At 54.7% G+C, this 20843-nt stretch overlaps 1 protein-coding gene across 12 annotated transcripts in view; it reads left to right on the forward strand.

Annotated features, from left to right (window-relative positions):
- The window catches only part of DAB2IP (DAB2 interacting protein), a 213760-nt gene that overhangs the window by 123160 nt on the left and 69757 nt on the right, over nt 1-20843 (forward strand). For 10 of the 12 annotated variants that reach the window (XM_061433411.1, XM_061433408.1, XM_061433403.1 and 7 more), the window contains one exon: nt 438-583. The exons of the other annotated variants lie outside the window; for them this stretch is intronic. In XM_061433411.1, the coding sequence (XP_061289395.1) occupies nt 438-583 (146 nt within the window). The remainder of the gene's footprint in view (nt 1-437; nt 584-20843) is intronic. 12 annotated transcript variants of the gene reach the window in all.

The raw sequence follows: 20843 nt of genomic DNA on the forward strand, positions 1-20843 counted from the left end.
TCTTAAGAGGTGAGGGGGCTGCGGCCGCCGAGGGCCCCCCTAGGACCCCGCCCCTCTGCAGCCCCGCCCCCTCGGCCCCGGGGGCTCCCCCCGCCCCCGCGCCCCGGGGGGCTCGGGCATCCTCGGTCGCGGCCGGTGCGGCTCGGCTCGGCGTCGCCATGGCAACAGCGGCTTAGGGGGCGGGGGCGACGTGGCTGGCTGGCTGGCGGACGGGCGGGTGGCGCGGGGTGGGCTGGGCCGCGCTGCGCGGGCCGGGCCGTCGGCGCTCGGTCGGCAGGCGGGCGGCGCGGGCCGCGAGCTGCAGGGGCCGAGGCCGAGCCCGCGCCCGCCCTCGGCCGCGCGGCCGCCCGAGCCAGGGCGCGGGTTCCGCGCGGGTCCCGGACCCGCCGCCGCGCTAACCCCGCCTCCCCTTCCCCCTCTTGTCGCCCCGCGCGCAGGGCTTCCTCAGCCGCCGCCTCAAGGGCTCCATCAAGCGCACCAAGAGCCAGCCCAAGCTGGACCGCAACCACAGCTTCCGCCACATCCTGCCGGGGTTCCGCAGCGCCGCCGCCGCCGCCGCCGCCTCCGCCGCGGACAATGAGAGGTGAGCCCGCCGCCGGCCCGGCCTCCGCGCGCCGCCGCCCCGGGATGCGCCCGGGAGGGCGCGGGGACAAAGCGAGAGCCGGGACGGGGGCGCGCCGAAAGCGCGAGGGCTCCCCACGCCGCCCTCTGGCAACTTGTGGGGCCATCTCGGACCGGGGAGGAGCGACGGGAGGTCCCATCTCTCTTCCCCCGGGTGGGTGAGGACGAGGTGCCCGAGCCTCGGGTCGAGGCCGGGAGGGAAGTGCCTTCCCCGAGAAGTCCTGCCTCGCCTCGCCGTGGTGGGCATTGTTTCCCGGGCGGTGCAGTGCCCGGCGCTGGGGGCTGAAGTGGCACCTCCACCCCAGGATCCATCTCTCTGCCTCTGGAGCCCTTGAGTGTCCGATACAAAAGGCATTTCGGCTGGGTTTTACGGAGACCCAGCGGTGAGGAAAAGGGTGAACATCTGGAGGGGAGGAGCAGGGGGCTGGGTCGCTTAGGGGACACATCTGCTCTAAGTAGGGCGCGTGCTCCGCTGGGGGCTGGGGCGAGCGAGCGGGCAGTGCCCGAGGCCAAGGAAGAAGGGCCTCATCCTTTCCAGCCCCGGGCAGCTGCTCCCTCTCTCACCTCTCCACTCCCAGGGGTGTCTCCAATTCCCCGTTTCCTTTTCCCGGGCCAGACTGGAGCAGGTGTGGAAATTCCAAGGGGAGGTGGCTTGTGGGGCAGAGGAGAGAGAGGAGATGGTTCAGGCTGCCAGGAGTCACTGGCTAGAGCAGGCTTCAGCTCGCAAGGGCAAGCCATCCTGTCCGCGTGCAGGGGCACTGGGCGGACACAGCCTCTCCTTTCAGGGCCCAGGTTCCCCTCCTTGAGCATGCCAGCCCTGGCACCTTCCTGCTTGGGCACAGACATGGTGATGGATTCTAGTGCCAGTTAGAACGTGTCCCTGCTCGGCTAAGTGGAGGTGAAGGAATGGGCAGGCACCAAGGAGCCTTTTCAGCATTCAGCCTTGTGTCTCAGGCCCCTGGCATCTGCCTCCCTTCATAGGGCTGTGCCCCTGTGTATGATTGGCAAGTTGGCACTCCCTGTAGGGGAGGCACAGGTAGAATGAAAATGTCTCTCCCCTCCTCCTTAGTTCCAGCAGGCAGAGGAGTACAAGTTATAGCCCAACTCCTGCCCAAGGTTGACTGACTGTTTAACTGACCCCTAGCATCTTCCCAAAGAGTACCCCTTCCACCCTCCAGGAGAATTACTAGATCTTTAATTTTCACCCACCGGGAGCTGCTCTCTCTAATGCATCCTAACTGCTGCCTGCGGCTGGTTTCCTTCCCCACGCTGCCAGCCCCAGTCCGAGGCAGGACCCTCAGCCTTTCTCTGATGGCCATAGTGCCCCAGGGGACCAGGCGTGTCCTGGCAGGAAGATTTAGCCAGGCCAGAGCTCGGTGCTGGGTGCAGCCACTGCGTCTTTGAAAACCTCGATTCCCATCTTTGTTATTGTCTGGGCGGCAGGCCACCCGGTTTGCTGCCTTCCTCCCTCCGACTGGCCCCTGCCTTCTCCGGCTTTCTCCCTCGGGAACATGCCCTTCGCTGCACTTTCCTGGGTGGTGGTCAGGACCCTCTGCACCCGCATGCGAGACCTTGTGTACGTACCTAGTTTTGTGTGCTTGTGTTGGTGGTCCGGGGAGCAGGAGAGATGGCAGGTGGTCCAGCCTCTGAGTGTGTCTGCCCTCCGGGAGCAGACAGCGTGCATGCTGTGTTTACCTCCCTCCAGCGGGCAGCCCGCACTGAGATGCTGCCGAGCAATCCGCTGGCAACCCCGGGCGGAGGTCGGGACGTGGTCGAGATGACCTGGAGCAGGTCCTGCCCAGCTTGACTTCAGGTCAGCTTTGCCACAGGCCGGAGGGGTGCGGAGTGGGGGCCGTGGTGGGGAGTAAAACTGTGAGTCTGTTTCTAGCGCCAGTGGTGAACGGTAGCTGGAGCAGAAGGTCACTGGTGGCGGTGTGGGATTGTCTTATTAATTTTCTATAAACAAAATCTGGCTTGGAGGCTTCTCTGGCACAGGAAGGGAGCCCAGATTTCCACGGACAGGCAGAGAGATGGAATTTGAAATCCTTCTACCCAGCCTTGGAGCTGAAATAGGCTCTGCTTAGACTGGGATCTCCTGATTTGCTGCCTTGCTTAGAAATAGATTGATCGCTGCCGCTGGGATGGACGGGCAGGTATGTCTCTGGGGCAGTCCCTGGAGGCGTCCTGTTTGGAGTTGAGTGAGTAAAACCAGCTCTGGCGACCCCACCCCACCCCCCAAGCTCATGGTCAAACCTGGGTGAGTGCAGAGACGCCTCCCTGCCCCCCCACTCTGACGTGGTGTGGTGCTGCTGAGGCTGGGTGGACAGATCAGCTGCCTTCCGACTTGGCCCAGCAGTGAGGAGGGGGTTGAATCCTGGCTCCATGGGACCCCGCCAAGCTGCCATGCCTCTCCCTGGGAAGGGGGTAAGTGCAGAGAGAGCAGCCTGCATGAAGGGATGGGCATGGGAAGCGGGGTGGGGGCCTCTAGGGTGACCAATGTGAGCTGGTTCCTGTGGCCTCCTCATATGGAGAAGGAACACCGGGCACTGGGGGGCGGCCGCCTGGGTTCTGACACTGGGTGAATCTGTCTGCTCTATGGCTGCTGCCGAAGCGGCTTTGTCGCACGCTTTCTGCCATGCTCCGCAAACTGCTGTGTTGGGAAGGTTATTTTTTGCGCCGGGATCCTCTCATCTGGAGGTTGGGAACCAGTTGGTTCTGTTCTGGGATCTTTCGGCTCCCTGGGAACAGGAGTCTGGTCCAGGTGTGGAGGCGGCGGGGAAAGGGATGTTGTCTGATTATGAGCCTGGAGTCAAGCCAGCCAGGGCTGGGGAGGGGGCACAGCTGAGCTCTGGGAGGTCCGAGGGCCATAGATTTGAGCCTTTATACTTATTTCCCTGAAAACAGCCTGGGGAGGTTCCCAGCTGGTCTCCAAGATCACTGGGCCCCTCAACATTCATTTCTTCTTTGGAGGTTCTGGAGATAAGCACCAAGGACAGGTAATCGTTCCCCGTGGATAATAGAAATGAATGCCGCTCCGAGGCGTCCCAGGTGAAAGGTGTGCTGGCAAAAGCTTTTTTTTTTTTTTTTTTGCAGACTGGAAATTTTCCTGCCTCATTTACAAGACAGTTTTAATGTTGGTAAAAGCGATCTTGGATGTGGTGTTTCTGCCCTCCCAGAAGATAATTTCAAACTCACTCATTTATTTATTAATGTTCCTAAGTAGCTGGGAGGGTCAGCTGGCAATACAGTGCCTTCCTCATTTTTTTCCCTCTGCGGTATTTTCTCTGGGTGATGCTGGCCCTCCACACAGGTGGGCAACCCAGGTGCCGGTACCCAAGGCTGATCACGTGGGGAGCAAGGGCCTGACTACCCCTTCCAGGGAGTATGTGTGTTGCTGGGAGTTCCCACACCTGAAAGTTACTAAGGTAGGATTCCGGGCAGTGTAAGACTAAGGGAGGGAGATAATTTGGAGGTAGGGATGAGGGCTTTCAGGGACCCACCACTGGCCCTGCGTAGGCAGAAATCAGTTCTGTCCCTTTGGGTGAGGCATTTCTTGGAGCAGGGAGAAGGAGCTTGGTGAGGAACTGGAGAAAATGGAAGAGGGGATCTGTTTTCTGTTGACAGTAGATGCAAGCTGGGCTGGGCACCCAGGCCTGGGTGTTCTTGACTCTCTCCCTCCCCTTCTGTAGACAGCGAGTGCCTGGTCCTTCTCCGCCTTCTCTTGGGTGATCTCAAGATGATCGTGCATTTCAGTGTCTGGGAGTAATGGGAAGTACGTGATCTTTGGATTTAAAGCCAGGCAGTTCCTGGGGCAAGTCACCTTAACTGTTCTGAGCCTCAGTTTGCCCATCAGCAAAATGGGTCTGATGATAATCACGTCATTGGAAACATTAATATTAATATATTCATCGTGCACTTAATAGAAAATGTCCTGTTCAGTGCTGTTTCCTTGGCAACTAACACTGGGTTTTGCACATTTCTTAAATGTTTCTAAAATTTTATTAAATAAGTTATAACACATGAAAGCGGTTAGACAGCCGTGTTGTAGGTTTTCAGTAAGTGGAAGTTAATATTTGGAGGGAAAAGTCAGTCCGTCTTGGTAAGCCTCCGTTGTCTTCTCTGCAGTGTGGGAATAATAACGTGCAATCACGTTATTATTATTCAAGAGATGGAACTAGATGCTACTGTCCCTTGAAAGGTGAAGAGGGCTGTGTGGAGGATCACAGCTACTTTGAACACAAAAAATAGCCTAGTAGAAAGACCCTGGGACTTGTCTGCACCCGAGAAAGCAAACCTGTTCTATATGTGTTTTAAAAATCGATTTTTGATGTTTGGACCATACTTCTTTTTAGTAATCTAGGCGTTTATGTTATGTCTAGTTTTTCTTTATTAAAAATGGTGCTGGTATTTAATCCTTAAATATGCATCATTTGTCTCCATCTGTGATTGTTTCCATGAGATAAAGTCTTAGAATTACTAGGTCAAAAAATAAGAGCAGTTTCAGGCTTTTGATAAGTATGCTTCCCATCGAGAGCCTGTAGTAATTTACACTCCCCCAAAGATTTTTGAGGGTGCCCACCTGTTTCTTCGCGCCTTTGAAACATTGGGTGTCATCGGTAACACGATCTTTGTCGTTTGTGTAGGCAGAAGAGTGGCATTTCTTTGTTATTTGCGTTTCTTGCTGGTTAGTCACTGAACATTGTTTTCCTGGGTTTAATGGCCAGTAGTGCTGTGCTGCTGCTTTAAAGTCTTGTCTGTTCCTGTCCTTTGCCTTCTGAACGTTCTGACAAGCCCTTTGCAAGAGTCTTCCTTGCCCTGTTTGGCCTTCCTTGGTTCCTTCACCACCATCCATGTAGGTGGGTCTTTGGTAAATGGGCCTCTGCCTTCCAAGTGGTATGGCAGGGAATTCATTAATGACCTGCAAGGAGTGCTCCCCAGCTCCCCCTCCCCTGCTCTGCTCTCCATAAGGGAACCAGATTTAATTCTTAATCCGATAATTATCGTAAGGAAGCCTGGCACTTACACAGCACTTTGAGAGGTCTGTTGCTGTGCAGCGCCGGTAAGCAGTGCAGGGGTTGTTAGATTCAGGGAAACTGAGGCACGTGGGCAAAGGCATGGCGGTGGGACCGTCCCAGAAGCCTGGCCTTGCGTCCAGGTCCCAGCCCCCCTGCAGCGTGGTACTCGGAGCCCCATGGGCACCTTTGGGGCAGGGCTGACTGGAGCCTTGCCAAGGAGCACGTGATTCTAGGCTTCGTCTCTAGAGGGAGGGGGAGCCACAGAACATGACCCGGACGTGGAAAAGAACCAATTTATTTCTGCTTTCTCGTTTTTATCGCCCTCCTTTTAGATCTGCAGCTCCCTCGTGTGTATCTTCCAGAGATCCGAGCTGGGCAATATTTTTAGGAACGGCGGAAATTAGCTAGTAAGGATGTGATCAGCCCCAAGCTGGGGTTTTAAAGGCTAGAGAAGCCTTTTCCTGTACAGGTGGCTGTAGGCATGTACACATGCCTTTGACATGCACACGAGTGCACGTCTTTATATGTCTTACAAGTATGCATCTGCCCTCATGAAGGTGTGTATATGTGAACATCCTTGTACGTGTTTGTAGCTCTGAAATGAGGAATCGCATGTAAAGCATTTGGAACAGTGCTGGCGCTTCATGTTGGGTTGGACCACATGAAGTGTTTCTGTAGGTCGATTATGGACATATGGTTCATTCTAAGCGCTCAAGGAGTTCTGGCTACTGTTCTTACTGTGTCTGTTTTCTCATGTGTACGTGTCTGCCGGCATGTACATCTACATGCCCCCTGTTTTACAGTGTGTGTGGTGTGTTCTGTCTTGAGCTCTCACATGTGGGTATCTGTGTGCAGGTGTGCAGTTGCTGTCTGGGCGTGTGGCCGCTGAGCCAGCCAGTTTTGTGAACAAAACTGCCTGCCTTCCTGGGGAAAATCTCCCACGACTCAGCACCTCCCCAGGTCGTCAGGAGACCCCTCGTGCCCATAGGTGCCAGCAGAGCCCAGCCCTGGATGCCAGGCCTGGGAGGTACTGCAGGGCCTTGCCCATTCTCCTAGAAAAACCCTGTCTATTTCCAGGTCCCAGGTCTGAGGATATGCAAATCGACTCTTTAATGGAATTCCTTTGCAAAATATTACTCGAACCAGAAAGTTAATTACCAGGCTCTAATTAATGGCTATTTTAGAGGGCCACAGAAGAGAACTGGAGATCACAGGAAGACCAAAAAGGCAAGAAGGAAAACATCCAGCTCCCACGGCTGGCATGGTGACCTCTCCCCAGGCGGCCGGGCCTGCTTAGCTGCTTGCCAGCCAGGCCTCCTGGGAGATCGGCCACGGTGAGTGGAAAAAGGGCTTCTTGCGTGAAGAACCTCACATGCTGGGTCTTCTGGCCGCTGGTCTATCCGCCTACAAGGAGTGACTTGGGCTGCATTCCCGGCCTGGGGGTGGGGTGTGCAAATGGCGGAGGAGAGCCCGACCAGATTGGGGTGAGGCTGTACCACACCCATCCCCACCCTCTGAAGCCCCCAAAGCAGCCAGGCAACATATCCACAGCCTGGGCTATGGACGGGGCAGTCACCAGCCACTCTACATGGAAACTGACCCTTGTTAGTTAGTTAGAACAACTAACCCCTGAGTCAGAAGGAGTCTCCGTCCTTTGTGGGCCTTTGCGGGTAGGAGCCTGTGGGTGGATGCACAGCGTCTCACACATACCAGGGCACAGTCCTGCCTGCAGGCCACGCCACGTGCCCCCACCCTGGGCATACATAGTAAGAACCTCCCTTTGTCACCCCACTTCCTTCCTGCTGCCACTTGAACCTGGAGAGCCTCAGGCCAGGCTGGAGCCAACGAGTGCAGGGTCACGGGAGCCTGGCTTCTGGCCTGCCCCGCTAACTCACTCAGCGCAGTCTACCTTGGAATAGTCTGTTTCCCCAACTCGTCTCTCCGGATGGGCTGGCAGGGCAGAAATTGACCCAGATGAAGGTTGGGTTTGCACTTTTCCCCACATCAGGCACTCGGAGGGGTGAGTTACTCTTTGTCACGATGATTCCCCCCTCTCTTGTCCAGTAGGCAAACCCCCATAGGGGTCCCGTCTAGCTCTGGCCACCTCCCAGTTCACCCTGGGACCGTCACCTGCCTCCAGCCCTGACCTTTCTTCCAGCCTCAGGCCCTTGTTTGCAAAGCCTGGTTGTAAGAGAGTGCTACGGGCAGAGATATAGATGCCAGCCTGGCAGCACAGGCTCTAATTTGATGCGACATTGTCGTAGGGAGTTTTCATACCAAGGGCAGTGAATGAGTGCAGCGTCTCCCTGTGCCCACTGACTAAGGGGAAGTTAATTTCATGCTCTGTCTTGTTGACATTCGTAATCAAAGCTTCGTGTTGCAGCTGCAGACTGTTAGCACGTGAAGGATGTGTGCGCCTCAGCAATTATTGTTTCCGGCGGGGGAGGAGATTAATAGGTTGTTAACAGCCCCACCCCTCTGCTCCTATTACCTTTCTTTCCCCCTTTCCCCCTTCCCCAGATTTTATCAGGAAACTCTATCCCAGCATCAGCTCTGATAAAATCCCACTCTTGTCTTGGAAACTGAGGGCCTGGCCCCTGAGCCGGACTGACCACCCCACCCCAGGAACATACCCAATAAAATGTAGATTCTTGGGCCCCCACCCTGGACCTTCTGAATTAGACTGTTTGGCCTAATTGTGTTTCCCCAAGGTGTGAGAACCTCTGTCCAAAGTTTGTGCCTTTTGCCGAGGACAGGGCTCTGTCCAAGCAACTTGCTTCGGCTTTGCTATATTCTTATTGATTCCTCATGGTAAGAGTGTTTTGTGTTTCTCTTTTCACTGAAACTCCAAGAGGGGAATGTTCCTGGCCCAAAGTCACATACTGGGGGGCCCCAAGCCAGGCGATCCACTTCCTGGTTGAGACCTAGAATCCTCCCATGAGCATGCTGTGCCCTTTTTTATTAGGTTTGTGATGTTTTTTGAAATTACCTTCCCCCTTTGATAGGAGTCCTTCCTGCGCTTGCCCAGGGCTCCCTGCTGTAAAAAGCACTTTCACCCTGTGCTCCAGTTCTCCAAAGGGCACTTGGAGCAGTTAGGGCATTTATGACTATGGTCTGCTTTCTACAGGTGAGGCTCGAAGAGGTATAGGGAATCCGAGCTGAAGCTGGGATGTGTCTCCTAACTCCAGGTCCAGTGCTTGGCCCACCCGAGCCACTGAGGCTCGCTGCTCTTGCCAACTTCCCTGTTATAAGTGGTTCAGAGAGGTGTACTCGGTCCTCTCTGGAATTACCAGGATCAAGTGAATAATGTGATTCAAGCCCAGGCCCACTGGGTCAGAGCCCGTAGGATAGGACTAGCTAATTTAGGGCTGGACCAGGTGTCCTTGGCCCCACCTGGGAGTGGAGCTCTCTAAGGACAGCCTGGAGAGGCTCAGGGATGAGAGTGGCGGTCTGTGCAGAGGCCCTGAAGGGGCCAGGCGGGCAGCGTAAGCTGTATCCCCAGCTGGGGAGGCCAGATGCCTGCTGAGGTTGGGGAGAAGGCAGGGGGGTAAGGCAGAGGAATCTGAGCCTGGAGGGTGTGGAGCTGGAATGTGAACCCACGACTGCCTTACAGCCCCATGCCCTGTACTGCCAGCTGCCGGGGAGGTCAGCAGGTGTAGGCTGGTCCAAGGCCAGCTCCACCCACTGCTTCTCTTTGAACCTCAGTTTCCCCATCTCAACAAAGCAAAACAAAGACTAATATCTCAGTGCCTGGGACTCTGATATTCCTGGAGGGAGGGCGCCCAGCACAGGGGAGCGTCTTGTTTTTCCTGGGCTTTGCTACACTGCCTTCAGGTCGTGAAGTCCCTGGAGGTGGCGTGGAGCTAGGGGGGCCAGGATGCCTTTCATCTCTGCACTCTTCACGGCAAGCTTCTCTGCTGAGTGTTACAGTATCACCACCACCCACTGCCCTGCGTGGCCACCTGCTTGATGGGCCAGGCTCCATGCCCTGTGCCTTTCCTGTGCTTTCTCATGTCATCTTTACACCAGCACTCTGAACGATATTGCTTGTCCTCATTTTTCAGAAAAGAAGATTGAGGCCCAGAGAGACTGAGCCACTTGTCCAAGTCACACAGCTCATGGGTAGGATCCAAACCCAGGCAGTCAGGCTCTATTATCAAAGGCCCCTCCATCCACCACTGTTCTCACGGTGTCTTTTCCAAAAACAGCCTGCTCAGTCGCTAACGTCACTAACCTGCCTGCCCCTCGTGGAGCGTCTGCCGCGTGCCAGGCGCTGTGTGTTGTCTGTAGGTCATCTCTAATCCTCTTCACTCCCCTCGTTCATCCTCCACCCCCAAGTTACAGGCGCTGAAACTGGCCTCAGAGGGGTAAAATAACTTATTAGGGCTTACCTCATGATGGATTTAGGATCTAGGTCTCTGGACTCAAAGCCAGGATCCTCTCCAGTGTAGTAACTGACATGATGGACAGATCCCGTGGGCTAGGCCTGCTCTCAGCACTTCACAGAGAGGGACTCACTCCAACCTCACGACAGCCCACATGCTGCTACTGATTATTGTTATCCCTGGTTTACAACTAGGAAGCGTGGCCTGCCCAGCCGGAATGGCAGAGCTAAGATCCTAACCTAAGAAGCCTGGCTCCCAAGTCTGTGCTCTTCACTACTGCACAGGCCTGCCCCTTCCTATTTTACAGATGAGGAAACTGAAGCTCCAGCAGGTAAAGGCACTTGCCCCGATCAGACTGCAGGTGGGTGGCAGAGATGGGGTCTGTACTTAGATGTTTCCGGAGTTTTACTGGCTCCCATGGGCTTTCTTGGTGGCTCAGCAATAAAGAACCCACCTGCAGTGCAGGAGACACAGGAGACATGGGTTCTATCCCTGAGTCGGGAAGATCCCCTGGAGGAGGAAATGGCAACCCATTCTAGTATTCTTGCCTAGAGAAGCTCATGAACAGAGGAGCCTGGCAGGCTACAGTCCATGGGGTTGCAAAGAGTCGAACACGACTGAAGCGACTGAACATGCACACACATACATGGGAGAGTGTCCTGGGCCACCCCAGGCTCTGCTGGAGGCTACTATGGGTGCTGAAGTTCTGGAAGAGTGGAGGAGTGTGGCAGTGCAGGCGGGCCTTCCTACTGGTCTCTGTGGGTGGGGTCCCCATGGTGTGAGGCTAGGGCTGGCTCAGGGACCATCCCCCGATTTGCAGTTGCTCAGTGATTATAAGTGTCTTTCTTCATGGGCACCCCCAGCAGTCTGGGCCCCCACACCTCTTTTGCTCTTGGCAGAGCGAGTGAGCACAGCTGCATTTGGGTCTGTTGATTGATGATCTTGGGTGAGGTGGGGGGGTGACAGAGGTCTTGGGTGGGCTCACTGGCCTTGCATAGCGCACCACCCCCCTACCCCAACCCCCACACTTCCCCAGATCAGCATGATCACTCTCCTCACTGCCCAGGAGGATGAGAGAAAGCTGTGATGCTGTTGGGCAGGGCCTCCCAGTCCAGGCTTTGATCTGCTCATGTGGGAAGACGGGTGCGTCTGGCACCGAGACCTCTGGCTGGACGGGCTGAGGGGGCTGCTATAGTCATGCAGCCAGGTTCCCAGCCCACCCAGCCATCTGTGGACCTGAGATGGCTCTGGGCACCTGCACAACTGCCTGACCTCAGGGCGGGGACAGAGCCGGGGTGGTGACAGCTGGGCCATGGGCGGGGGCTCTGCCGAAAGCCCCACCAGCGCGCGCTCGGTGGTCATGTCTAGCTCCTCTGTGCACGTGAAGTTCATGTTTATTGATGATGGTTGTTTATGAGGCTGCTGCATTGCTTCAGTCGTATCCGACGCTGTGCGACCCCATGGACTGCAGCCTACCAGGCTTCTCCGTCCATGGGATTCTCCAGGCAAGAACACTGGAGTGGGTTACCATTTCCTTCTCCAATGCATGAAAGTGAAAGTGAAGTTGCTCAGTCGTGTCCGACTCTTAGCGACCCCATGGACTGCAGCCTACCAGGCTCCTCCATCCATGGGATTTTCCAGGCAACAGTACTGGAGTGGGGTGCCATTGCCTTCTCCCCTAGTGAAAACCTATTCCACAAATTTCAGAGTCAAGGGATGTTGAACCTGGCGGGGAATTCTGTGAGCGATCCGTCCAGAGTTCATCAGACTCAGCTCCTGGTTCCTGGGGGTGAGACTAGAGGTTCCCCTCCAAAGGCGCCGTGGGCATCCTCACTCTAGGCCCTGAGAAGTCCTGCAGGAAAGAAACTGGTTTCATCTTTTTTAATCCGAGGTTTCCTGTCCCCTACCCCCACCCCAGGAGCAGTAGTATTCTGCAGAACCTTCTTGGGTAAACACTAATTTGAGGTGTTACCTCTCCTTAGAAGCGTGGTTTTTAAGAGGAGACTTTGGAAGTATTCCATGCCTTGAGGACCTGTGGGAGCAAGCCTTGAATGCTGGCCTTGCTGGCCTGGCAGCAGCTTTGGGGATATATTATTTTTTTGGAAAAAGGCACCCCCAGGTCTTCAGAGTCAGCTACTAGCTCTTCTGAGTGTGTGGTGGGGTCTAGCTCTGTTCAGAGCCCTCTGTGGGCCCAGAAGGGTGAGGGGTTTATTCCCCCTTTCCTGGGCTGGGTGACTCCCTTCTTGTACCCAGCTGCTTGGGCTCTGGGCACCCCCTCCCCCCTGGACTCCTGCAGAAGACAGCAGTCGGGCAGAGGCTGCCCACTGATTTGCATAATTGCACCGTCCCCTGAATAATTAATAAAGCTCTGTCCTTGCTGGGAGCAAAGTCTGTGCCATTATGGATGGGTTTGCCATGGATGGGTTTGTCTGAGCTCTTCCAGGGAGCCAGTGGTTCCCGGACTCATCAGCCGATGCTGGCATGGAGCCCCCCCAGGGAGAGGAGAGGGCACTGGGGTGGAGGGGTGTATCCACGCGGCAGCATCGTGGGCGGGACCGGTCCTGCCTGCTGCCTTCTTCTAGGATCCACACCTGGGGCCTGGACACACAGGCGATTTGAGGTTCTGTTTCACCCACTTCCTGTGGTCCCATAGACTCTTCTATTCGGAAATGGTCAACTGTCATGGAGCCTGAGCCCTGCTTCCAGGTAGCCTGGAGGAGGCCCTTGCTGACCCAGCGCGTGAGGGTAGGGATGGTGAGTTTTCAGGCAAGAGCAGGGAAGGAGGCATTTCTGCTTGAGGCTTGCTCCTTCCTGAGTCCCTCCAAGTTTCTGGGCTTGTTAAGTCCAGAAAAAGCCTGGGAGTGACTCCTCCTGGACATGTCTAAGTCCTCTTTTTACGTTGTCTCACTTAAGTGAGTGTTCCCTCTGGTCATATGGGTTTGTCTCCCTGTCATGCTGGAAAGGGAGGTTGAGGGCTGGGTCTGCCCCTCACTTGTCACTGATGCTGGGGAAGGTCCTATAGTCTGTCCAGTCAGGGTTGTACTTGAGAGTACATTGTACTTGAAGGTTGTATTTGAAAGGCCTTGTTTTCTTCCCTACGTCCCCTATCCATTATTCAGAGCGCCCACAGGAATATTTCTCAAACTGGGTTCTGTGGAACCCTACATCCTCGCAGATGTAAATGGGCATTTGTGATGAGGGAATTCAGTAGTCTAAACAGATAGAGGAGCATCCAATGAACCAAAGCAAGTAAATTGTTTCAGTGCTTGACTGCTGGGAGCCTTTCCTCTGCCATTGTGCATCTGGGTACACAGGAGGGGAAACAGGATGCTTTGCTTCCCATATTCATGGGCTATCCAGGGTCTGCTTGCTCATCACCAGTAATGGGGAGATGCCATCCCCTTGGCGAGCAATGCCAACTCTTGGAAACCTTCCCTTTTGTTAAGCTTAGCTGGCCAGCGTTTAGGTAGCACTTTATCATTTACTGCATGGGGCTCATACCCGCTAGGCAGATGTCAGGGCAGGCATTATTCCTTTTACAGATAAGGAAACTGAGGCTCAGAGAAGGTCATTCGTTATTCCACCCAAAGCCACATAGAAAGTAGCAGAGCTGGTACTTAAACCCAAGTCTGCCAGCTGGATCTTCAGCTCTTTCCCTTAGCCACCAAGAAGCCATTTGCTCCCAGGGTAAAGATCAGTGTGACTGGTGGCTTTGGTCCCTAGGACCTTGGGGATCTGTTACCCCTACAGCCCCTGTCCCAGCTTGCCTCGAGGGAGTTTCTGGAATTTGGAGGTAGGAGAAGTGTTAAACTCTGGTTTGATGGGATCCCAGCTGTGGGGCCTGGTTTGGGAGCCATATGAAGATATGGCTCATCACAGATGCCCAGTTCATCAAACCGTCCCTGGCTCTCACCCTTCAACTTTTTGTTTTTACAGGTGGGCCACGTTTGAGGTGCCCCACTAGCTGGTAGGGCCCTTGTCTTGGGCCGGAGATGGTGGTCAGGGGGTAGAAGAGGAGGAAGGTGGGGGGGGTCCTGCCATTGTGTCTTTCCTTGGGCCTTTCTGAGAGCTACTAGCCAGGCCTGGTGGATGGCCAGGGGAAGTTTGGGGTGGGGACCTGTTTACATCAGGCTGGCTTGGAGGCTGCGCTGAGGCAGAGGTGTACAGCCTTAGGACTTAGACCAAGTGTTTCATGTCTCAGGAGTCTCCTTGGGTCAACAGTGCCACATGCCCCAAATCCCATGGAGAGCAAGCCACACAAGGGCGCCCTGATGGACAGAATTTTGCCCTGCCAACACCTCAACCTAGGTCTGGATCCGGCACCCTAACTTCCTGTGTGATCTGGGACAAGTCATCTAATCTCTGAACCTCCGTTTCCTTATCTTTAAAATGGGTGTGATGATGGTGCCTGCCTCCCAGGGTTCTGTCCCTGGGACAGAACACAGGGTCATGTATGTCCCCTGATAACTTCATCATATCATCTCATGTGCACTCAGTCTCACACGTGTGCACACAACCGTGGTTTTGAGCTTCCCCTGGAGACCTCGGAATCCTGTCAGCAGATCCAGCCCCACTCTCCTCACGTCCAGCCCATCATGTAGGAGGAGGCAGCCCGAGACAGGCCTAGAGAGCCGTCGCGCGGACACTTCTCCCACTTAGAAAATCAATATTCTGTGGTCTGCCTAATTGCTCTGTTGCTGCTAAATGAGTCATTATGGAGGGAAAATAGCAAATGCATTGTGAAATTAATGGGAAAAAATAGTTGGCAAATGACTTGCTTTGCTTTTGAAACTCCAAGAAGGTGTTACTACGAGAAATCTGGAGAGCCACGTGGGGCCAAGTCCTGGGAAGCAGCCTCTGGTGGATGGCCAGGGGCAGTTTGGGGTGGGGACCTGTTTACAGCAGGTAGCCTCTGGGGTTGTGAGGCTCCAGAGGTGTCAGACAGCCTGAGAGGGCCCGTGCAGGGCAGGGCGCTGACTGGGGTATCACGGGTTGGAAGCGGGGGTGCCTGAGTGGTCAAGTCTGGAGCCGGGGCGGAACACAGAGCTCCAAAGGCCTGTTGCTGGATATCCTTCAGTTAGGCCTCCCTGTGGGCCAGACCTGTCCTGCAGGTCAGTGTGTGATTGCTGTGAAGGCCTGTGTCCTGAAGGCACTGGGAGCCCTGGAGGACTTGATCTGTTGGGGTGGTGAGGGTGGTGTCCCCAAGGAAGAGAGGGGTGGGCTGAGCTCGCAGTGAAGAGCCTTTGCAGGTGGAAGAGCTTGTGCAGACCTGTGGGTCTGGGAGCAAGGGGTAAGAGAAGGCCTCATAGCATTCCTAGAAAATGCACATTTTCTTCTTTTATGTGTGAGGAATCGGAAGCCGAGGATGGCTAAGAGACTTTAAGAGACCTGCACGAGGTCCTAGAACCTTTAAATGGCCAAGTTTGGACTTGAACCTGAAAAGAAAGAAAGTGTTAAGTCATGCAGTGTGTCCAACCCTTTTGAGACCCCATGGACTGTGTAGCCCGCCAGGTTCCTCTGTCCATGGAATTCTCCAGGCATAATACTGGAGTGAGTAGCCATTCCCTTCTCCAGGGGATCTTCCCGACCTAGGGATCAAACCTGGGTCTCCTGCCTTGTAGGCAGATTCTTTACCATCTGAAGCACCAGGGACTTGAACTGAGGCCTAGGTAACTGTCCATTATGGTGGGTGCCCACCTAACTTCAGGCACCTGGCTTAGGCACTTGCTGCTCTGCAGCCAGCATCAGGGACCCACCCCTGCAGGGCAGGGGTCTGCAGAGGACCCTCCTGAGCTGAGGAGGTACAGAACTCCAGAGGAGTTGGGGGGCCCTACCATCCCCAATCCAGGCCTCTCTGTCATTACTGGGCTTTGCTTTCTCTTAATGGCAACATGACGTGGGTAATTTTTTTATGATCAAAATACCAAGACCACTAATGGCTCCTCTTTGAAAAAAGATCTCTGTAAGCAACACATTTCTCCCCCATGAATTGAGTCGATTTATTCCCTGCCATTAATCTCAGCTGGCCTGATCTCATTGGGTGGGGCCTACCAGCTGCCTGCAGGTTGACCAGAGGCATGGTCAGCTGAAGGTGCCGTGAGACTGTGGGCCCCAGTCCCACAGGAAGTAGCCGCAGCAGATAGGAGAGACCATGCATGCCTTGTGGGCACTGGGAAGGGGGCCTTGGAAGGCATCAGAGATCACTTTGTGAGCAGCTCTGGGATTTTCCCATCCCTGGCAGGAACCCATGCCTCTGGGGGATGTTGGCGGTCAGGTGCTCGGTTATCGGGCTACAGAATAGCCCTGGGGCCGGAGATGCCACTGGCTGCTCCAGCTTGGGGAGCCAGGTGGGCAGCTGAGACCCCGACAGGCAGGAAACCTGCCCCGGGTGCTCTGCTCCAGCTGTTGGCCGAGAGTCAGTTCAGCCCAAACTCAGCTCGGATTGGCACTTCCCTTCCCCTCATCCAAATATGAACTGCAGCCTCGCTGGTGAGAGGCTGAGTGTTTATTTGGTCTGGTTGAAGAGCCCCAGCCAGGGCCCTTTGTCCTGCTCAGATTCCACTTCCAAAAGAAGTCAGCTGAGTTCTTCTGCTAAACAGCAGGGCGTCTACTGTGGGGTTCCAGGCAGGCCGGGGGCTGACCCTGAAGATATAAAGGGAGTCCAACTGTGACTGTGCTGCCCGTGGCAGGGGAACACCAGTGGTTCCCTGGAGTTGGTGCCTCTAGGTCTGCTTTCTGGTCTTGCTCCTGCTTCTCAGGGAGCTGGTCCCTCCCTCAGAGAGAAAGGCAGACCAGACCAGTGCGAGGGCTCTGACCCTGGGTACCAAATCTCAGGTCTCCTCATAGACAGTCCCTATCCCTCCATGAAGGCAGACTTGGACCAGTCTGGGCCAGGCAGATGTGAAGCAGAAGAAGCCAGGTCAAAGCTTGTCCCATACTTTTTATTCTGCCTGGGCCATGAATGGATTCCAGACCTTAGATCCCTCGATCTCTGCCCGAGCTTGGGCAACGTGGACATCTGCCTTGTTTGCATCTGCTCTGTTAATTTGCAGGAAAATGGTGGGCTGATCTCAGGAGGCTCCATAGCTTCCTACATGGTCTTTGGACAACTTGCTGGTACCCAGGGAATCAGCAGGCAGCCTGGTAATTCGTCACCATTTCCAGTTGGCCATCCTTGCTGTTGTTGTTATTGTTCAGTCACCAAGTCTGTCCAACTCTTTGAGATCCCGTGGACTGCAGCACGCCAGGCCTCCCTGTCCCTCACCATCTCCCGGAGTTTGCCCGAGTTCATGTCCATTGAATGGGTGATGCCGTCCAACCATCTCATCCTCTGTTGCCTCCTTCTCTTTCTGCCTTCAGTCATTCCCAGCATCAGGGCTTTACCATCTGAGCAACCAGGGAAGCATCCTTGCTGTCTCTACCTCCTAAGCCTGAGTGGCCACTTAGCCAGCTGGGTTCCTTCGGTAAATCTCTGCAGCTACTAATGATTAGTGATGGCTGGGACTCTGTCTCTTTTGCTCTTAGTGATTACCTGGAAGTGAGTTTCAGTGAAGGCAAGACTCATACCGTGCCCCGCCCCCAGGCATACACGTTTCAACCATCTCTCCTCTCAGAAGGACAGCCCCATGGCCTCTCATGTTCAGTTTAGTCACTCAGTCGTATCTGACTCTTTGTGACTCCATGGACTGTGGCACACCAGGCTTCCCTGTCCATCACCAACTCCCGGAGCTTACTCAAACCCATGTCCATCGAGTCTGGCATCCCCGTCTCCTCCTGCCTTCAGTCTTTCTCTGCATCAGGGTCTTTTCCAATGAGTCAGTTCTTCGAATCAGGTAGCCAAAGTATTGGAGTGTCAGCTTCAGTGTCAGTCTTTCCAATGAATATTTCCTTTAGGATTGACTGGTTTGATTTCCTTGCAGTCCAAGGGACTCTCAAGAGTCTTCTCCAACACCACAGTTCAAAAGCATTAATTCTTGGGCACTCAGCTTTCTTTATTGTCGAACTCTCACATCCATACATGACTACTGGAAAAACCATCACTTTGACTAGATGGACTTTTGTCGGTAAAGTAATGTCTCTGCTTTTTAATATGCTGTCTAGGTTGGTCATAGCTGTTCTTCCAAGGAGCAAGTGTCTTTTGATTTGATGGCTGCAGTCACCATCTGCAGTGATTTTGGAGCCCAAGAAAATAAAGTCGGTCACTGATTCCATTGTTCCCCCATCTATTTGCCATGAAGTGATGGAACTGGATGCCATGATCTTTGTTTTCTGAATGTTGAGTTTTAAGCCAACTTTTTCACTCTCCTCTTTCACTTTCATCAAGAGGCTCTTTAGTTCCTCACTTTCTGCCATAGGCGTGGTGTCATCTGCATATCTGAGGTTATTGATATTTCTCCCAGTGATCTTGATTCCAGCTTGTGCTTCATCCAGCCCAGCATTTTGCATGATATACTCTGCACATAAGTTAAATAAGCAGGGTGACAATATACAGCCTTGACGTACTCCTTTCCTGATTTGGAACCAGTCTGTTGTTCCATGTCCATTTCTAACTGTTGCTTCTTGATCTGCATACAGATTTTTTGGGAGGCAGGTCAGGTGGTCTGGTATTCCTGTCTCTTTAAGAATGTTCCACAGTTTGTTGTGATCCACACAGTCAAAGGCTTTGACATAGTCAGTAAAGCAGAAGTAGATATTTTTCTGGAACTCTCTTGCTTTTTCGATGATCCAGCAGATGTTGGCAATTTGATCTCTGGGTTCCTCTGCCTTTTCTAAATCCAGCTTGAACATCTGGAAGTTCATGGTTCATGTACTGTTGAAGCCTGGCTTGGAGAATTCTGAGCATTACTTGGCTAGCATGTGAGATGAGTGCAATTGTGTGATAGTTTGAACATTCTTTGAGCCCCTGCTTTGTCGTTCTGTCCTGGAAAGTGCACCCTGGGTCCTCTCCAGGTGATGCCTGTGTTCCCATGGCAGGAACTGCCATCTTTCTCACTGACTTGGGGACCAGGGTCTTCCACTGAGTGGTGGCACTCAGGGACAGACAGGATTCTGGCCCCCAAGAGGCCGCTTGTGAAGGGCTGGTTTGCTGAGCTTGCCTGACTCTCAGAGCAGGTGCAGACACCTTGGCCATGCCCTGTGGGCTTTTTATCAGTGGTCACTTTGGAAGCCACTCATCCCCGTGGTGGAAACACATTTCTGAGTAAGAAGAAACGCTGCATCCACGTGGTGCAGTCGTACAGAAAGCCATTTAATGGGCTGGCTTGTCGCTGCCCCCGCACATCGCAGTGCTGCCCGGGAGCTCCTGTGAGTCTGCCATGGGTAAATTCACTGAGTTTCACACGTGTGTTTGTCACATATCAGTCACCCACCCGAGGATGCTTTAGCGTGGCCGACATCCTGCTTCCCAGCACACTGGGCTCACAGAACTGCCCGGCACCTTGCCTCTCCAGGCTTGGTCCTCTCCCTGAGCAGTTATTCTTGACCCGGAGGGGTGTGCTAAATGCTGTGAGAAGCCTGGGAGCCTCCAGGCAGGAGAGCAGCCTCCCCTAGCTGCTCTCCGCTCAGCTCCAACCCCTCCATCACCTTCTTTCTCCCCCCTCAAACCCCCCAATCCAGGCCCCTGGGTCCCCTGCTGCTGCAGGGCTCTCAGTGGAGGGGCAGGGACCCCTTAGTGGTGAGTAACCTCCTGGATTGGCCTGGGTTGTTGAAACTCCTGCCGCAGAAGCCTCAAGCCCCCAGCACCGTCCCTGTTTGGGATCGTTGTGACAAGGGGCTGGTCTCCATCCCATGAGGCAGGCGTGCCCACACTTTCTGTCCGGATGGCTTTTCCTGCCAAGGTTTCAGAAGAGCCAGGCACCGAATGGGCAGGGGGAGGGGGGCTAGCCTAGCCTAGCCGGTGGCCCAGGAGAGAGCAACTGGTTCTAAACCACCCTGCCTGGGAAGGCAGACTCTCCGGGCTGCCCTGGCAACAGCTCGGAGCCAGCCTGTCGGTGTGGCCGCTGACAGCCGCAGCTCCTGACTGGCTGCGGCGCCCTGCTCCTCCCCTGCTCCGCCGCTCGCTCACTCTCAGCAGCTCCTGCATCCTTCCTTGAAGCAGATGGTGCAAAGGAGGTGCGTGGCTGGGGGTCCTTGGACTCTGTGTGGCTTGCACGCTCCCACGCGTGGGTGGGTCACCCTCAAGGGATTTCACCAACACCACTGGCCCGGGTTGGGTGCCATTCATTCAAGAGCAGGCTGCAGGGAAAACAAAGCCTGACTCTGAAATCTTCACAAGCAAGACTCTCGGGAGTGCCCAGCCTCCCTGCGTCTCCCTCCCCGGAGCCTCTGTGCCCTGGTCACCCCTGTTTACTCAGACACGGCAGGCGGATGCCTCGGATTGCATCCTGGCTCCACCGCCCCACAGTGCTGTGACTTTGGGAAACTTGCTTAACTCTGAAACGGAGACACTAGCCATGCCTGTCTCGAAGGTGGTCAAGAGGAGTAAATGAGGCTTGTAGCTAAATGCTTAGCTGAGCACCCTGAGACGTGCCCAGCATCATCAAAACATGTTCACTGTCACTGTGTCAAGGTGTCTGTCTCAACATTGTTCCCTCGCTCTGGAATCCTCTCTTCCCTCAGCTCTTCCTACTTTGATCCTACCTGTCTTTCAAGCCCTGCCTCCTTCTGCTTGAAGCCTGTGCTGAGCCCCCTCGCCCAATCCCAGGTGAACCTCCCTTTGCTCCCTATTTTCTGTGCTTCATTTTTGGGTCTGCTCCCCTGGTGACAAGTAGGGTCTCTTGAGGGCGCTGCCTGGGGTCTTTTGAACTGTACTTGTCCTGCTCTC

Source organism: Bos javanicus, chromosome 11 (genome assembly GCF_032452875.1).
Source record: "Bos javanicus breed banteng chromosome 11, ARS-OSU_banteng_1.0, whole genome shotgun sequence".
NCBI lineage: Eukaryota > Metazoa > Chordata > Mammalia > Artiodactyla > Bovidae > Bos > Bos javanicus.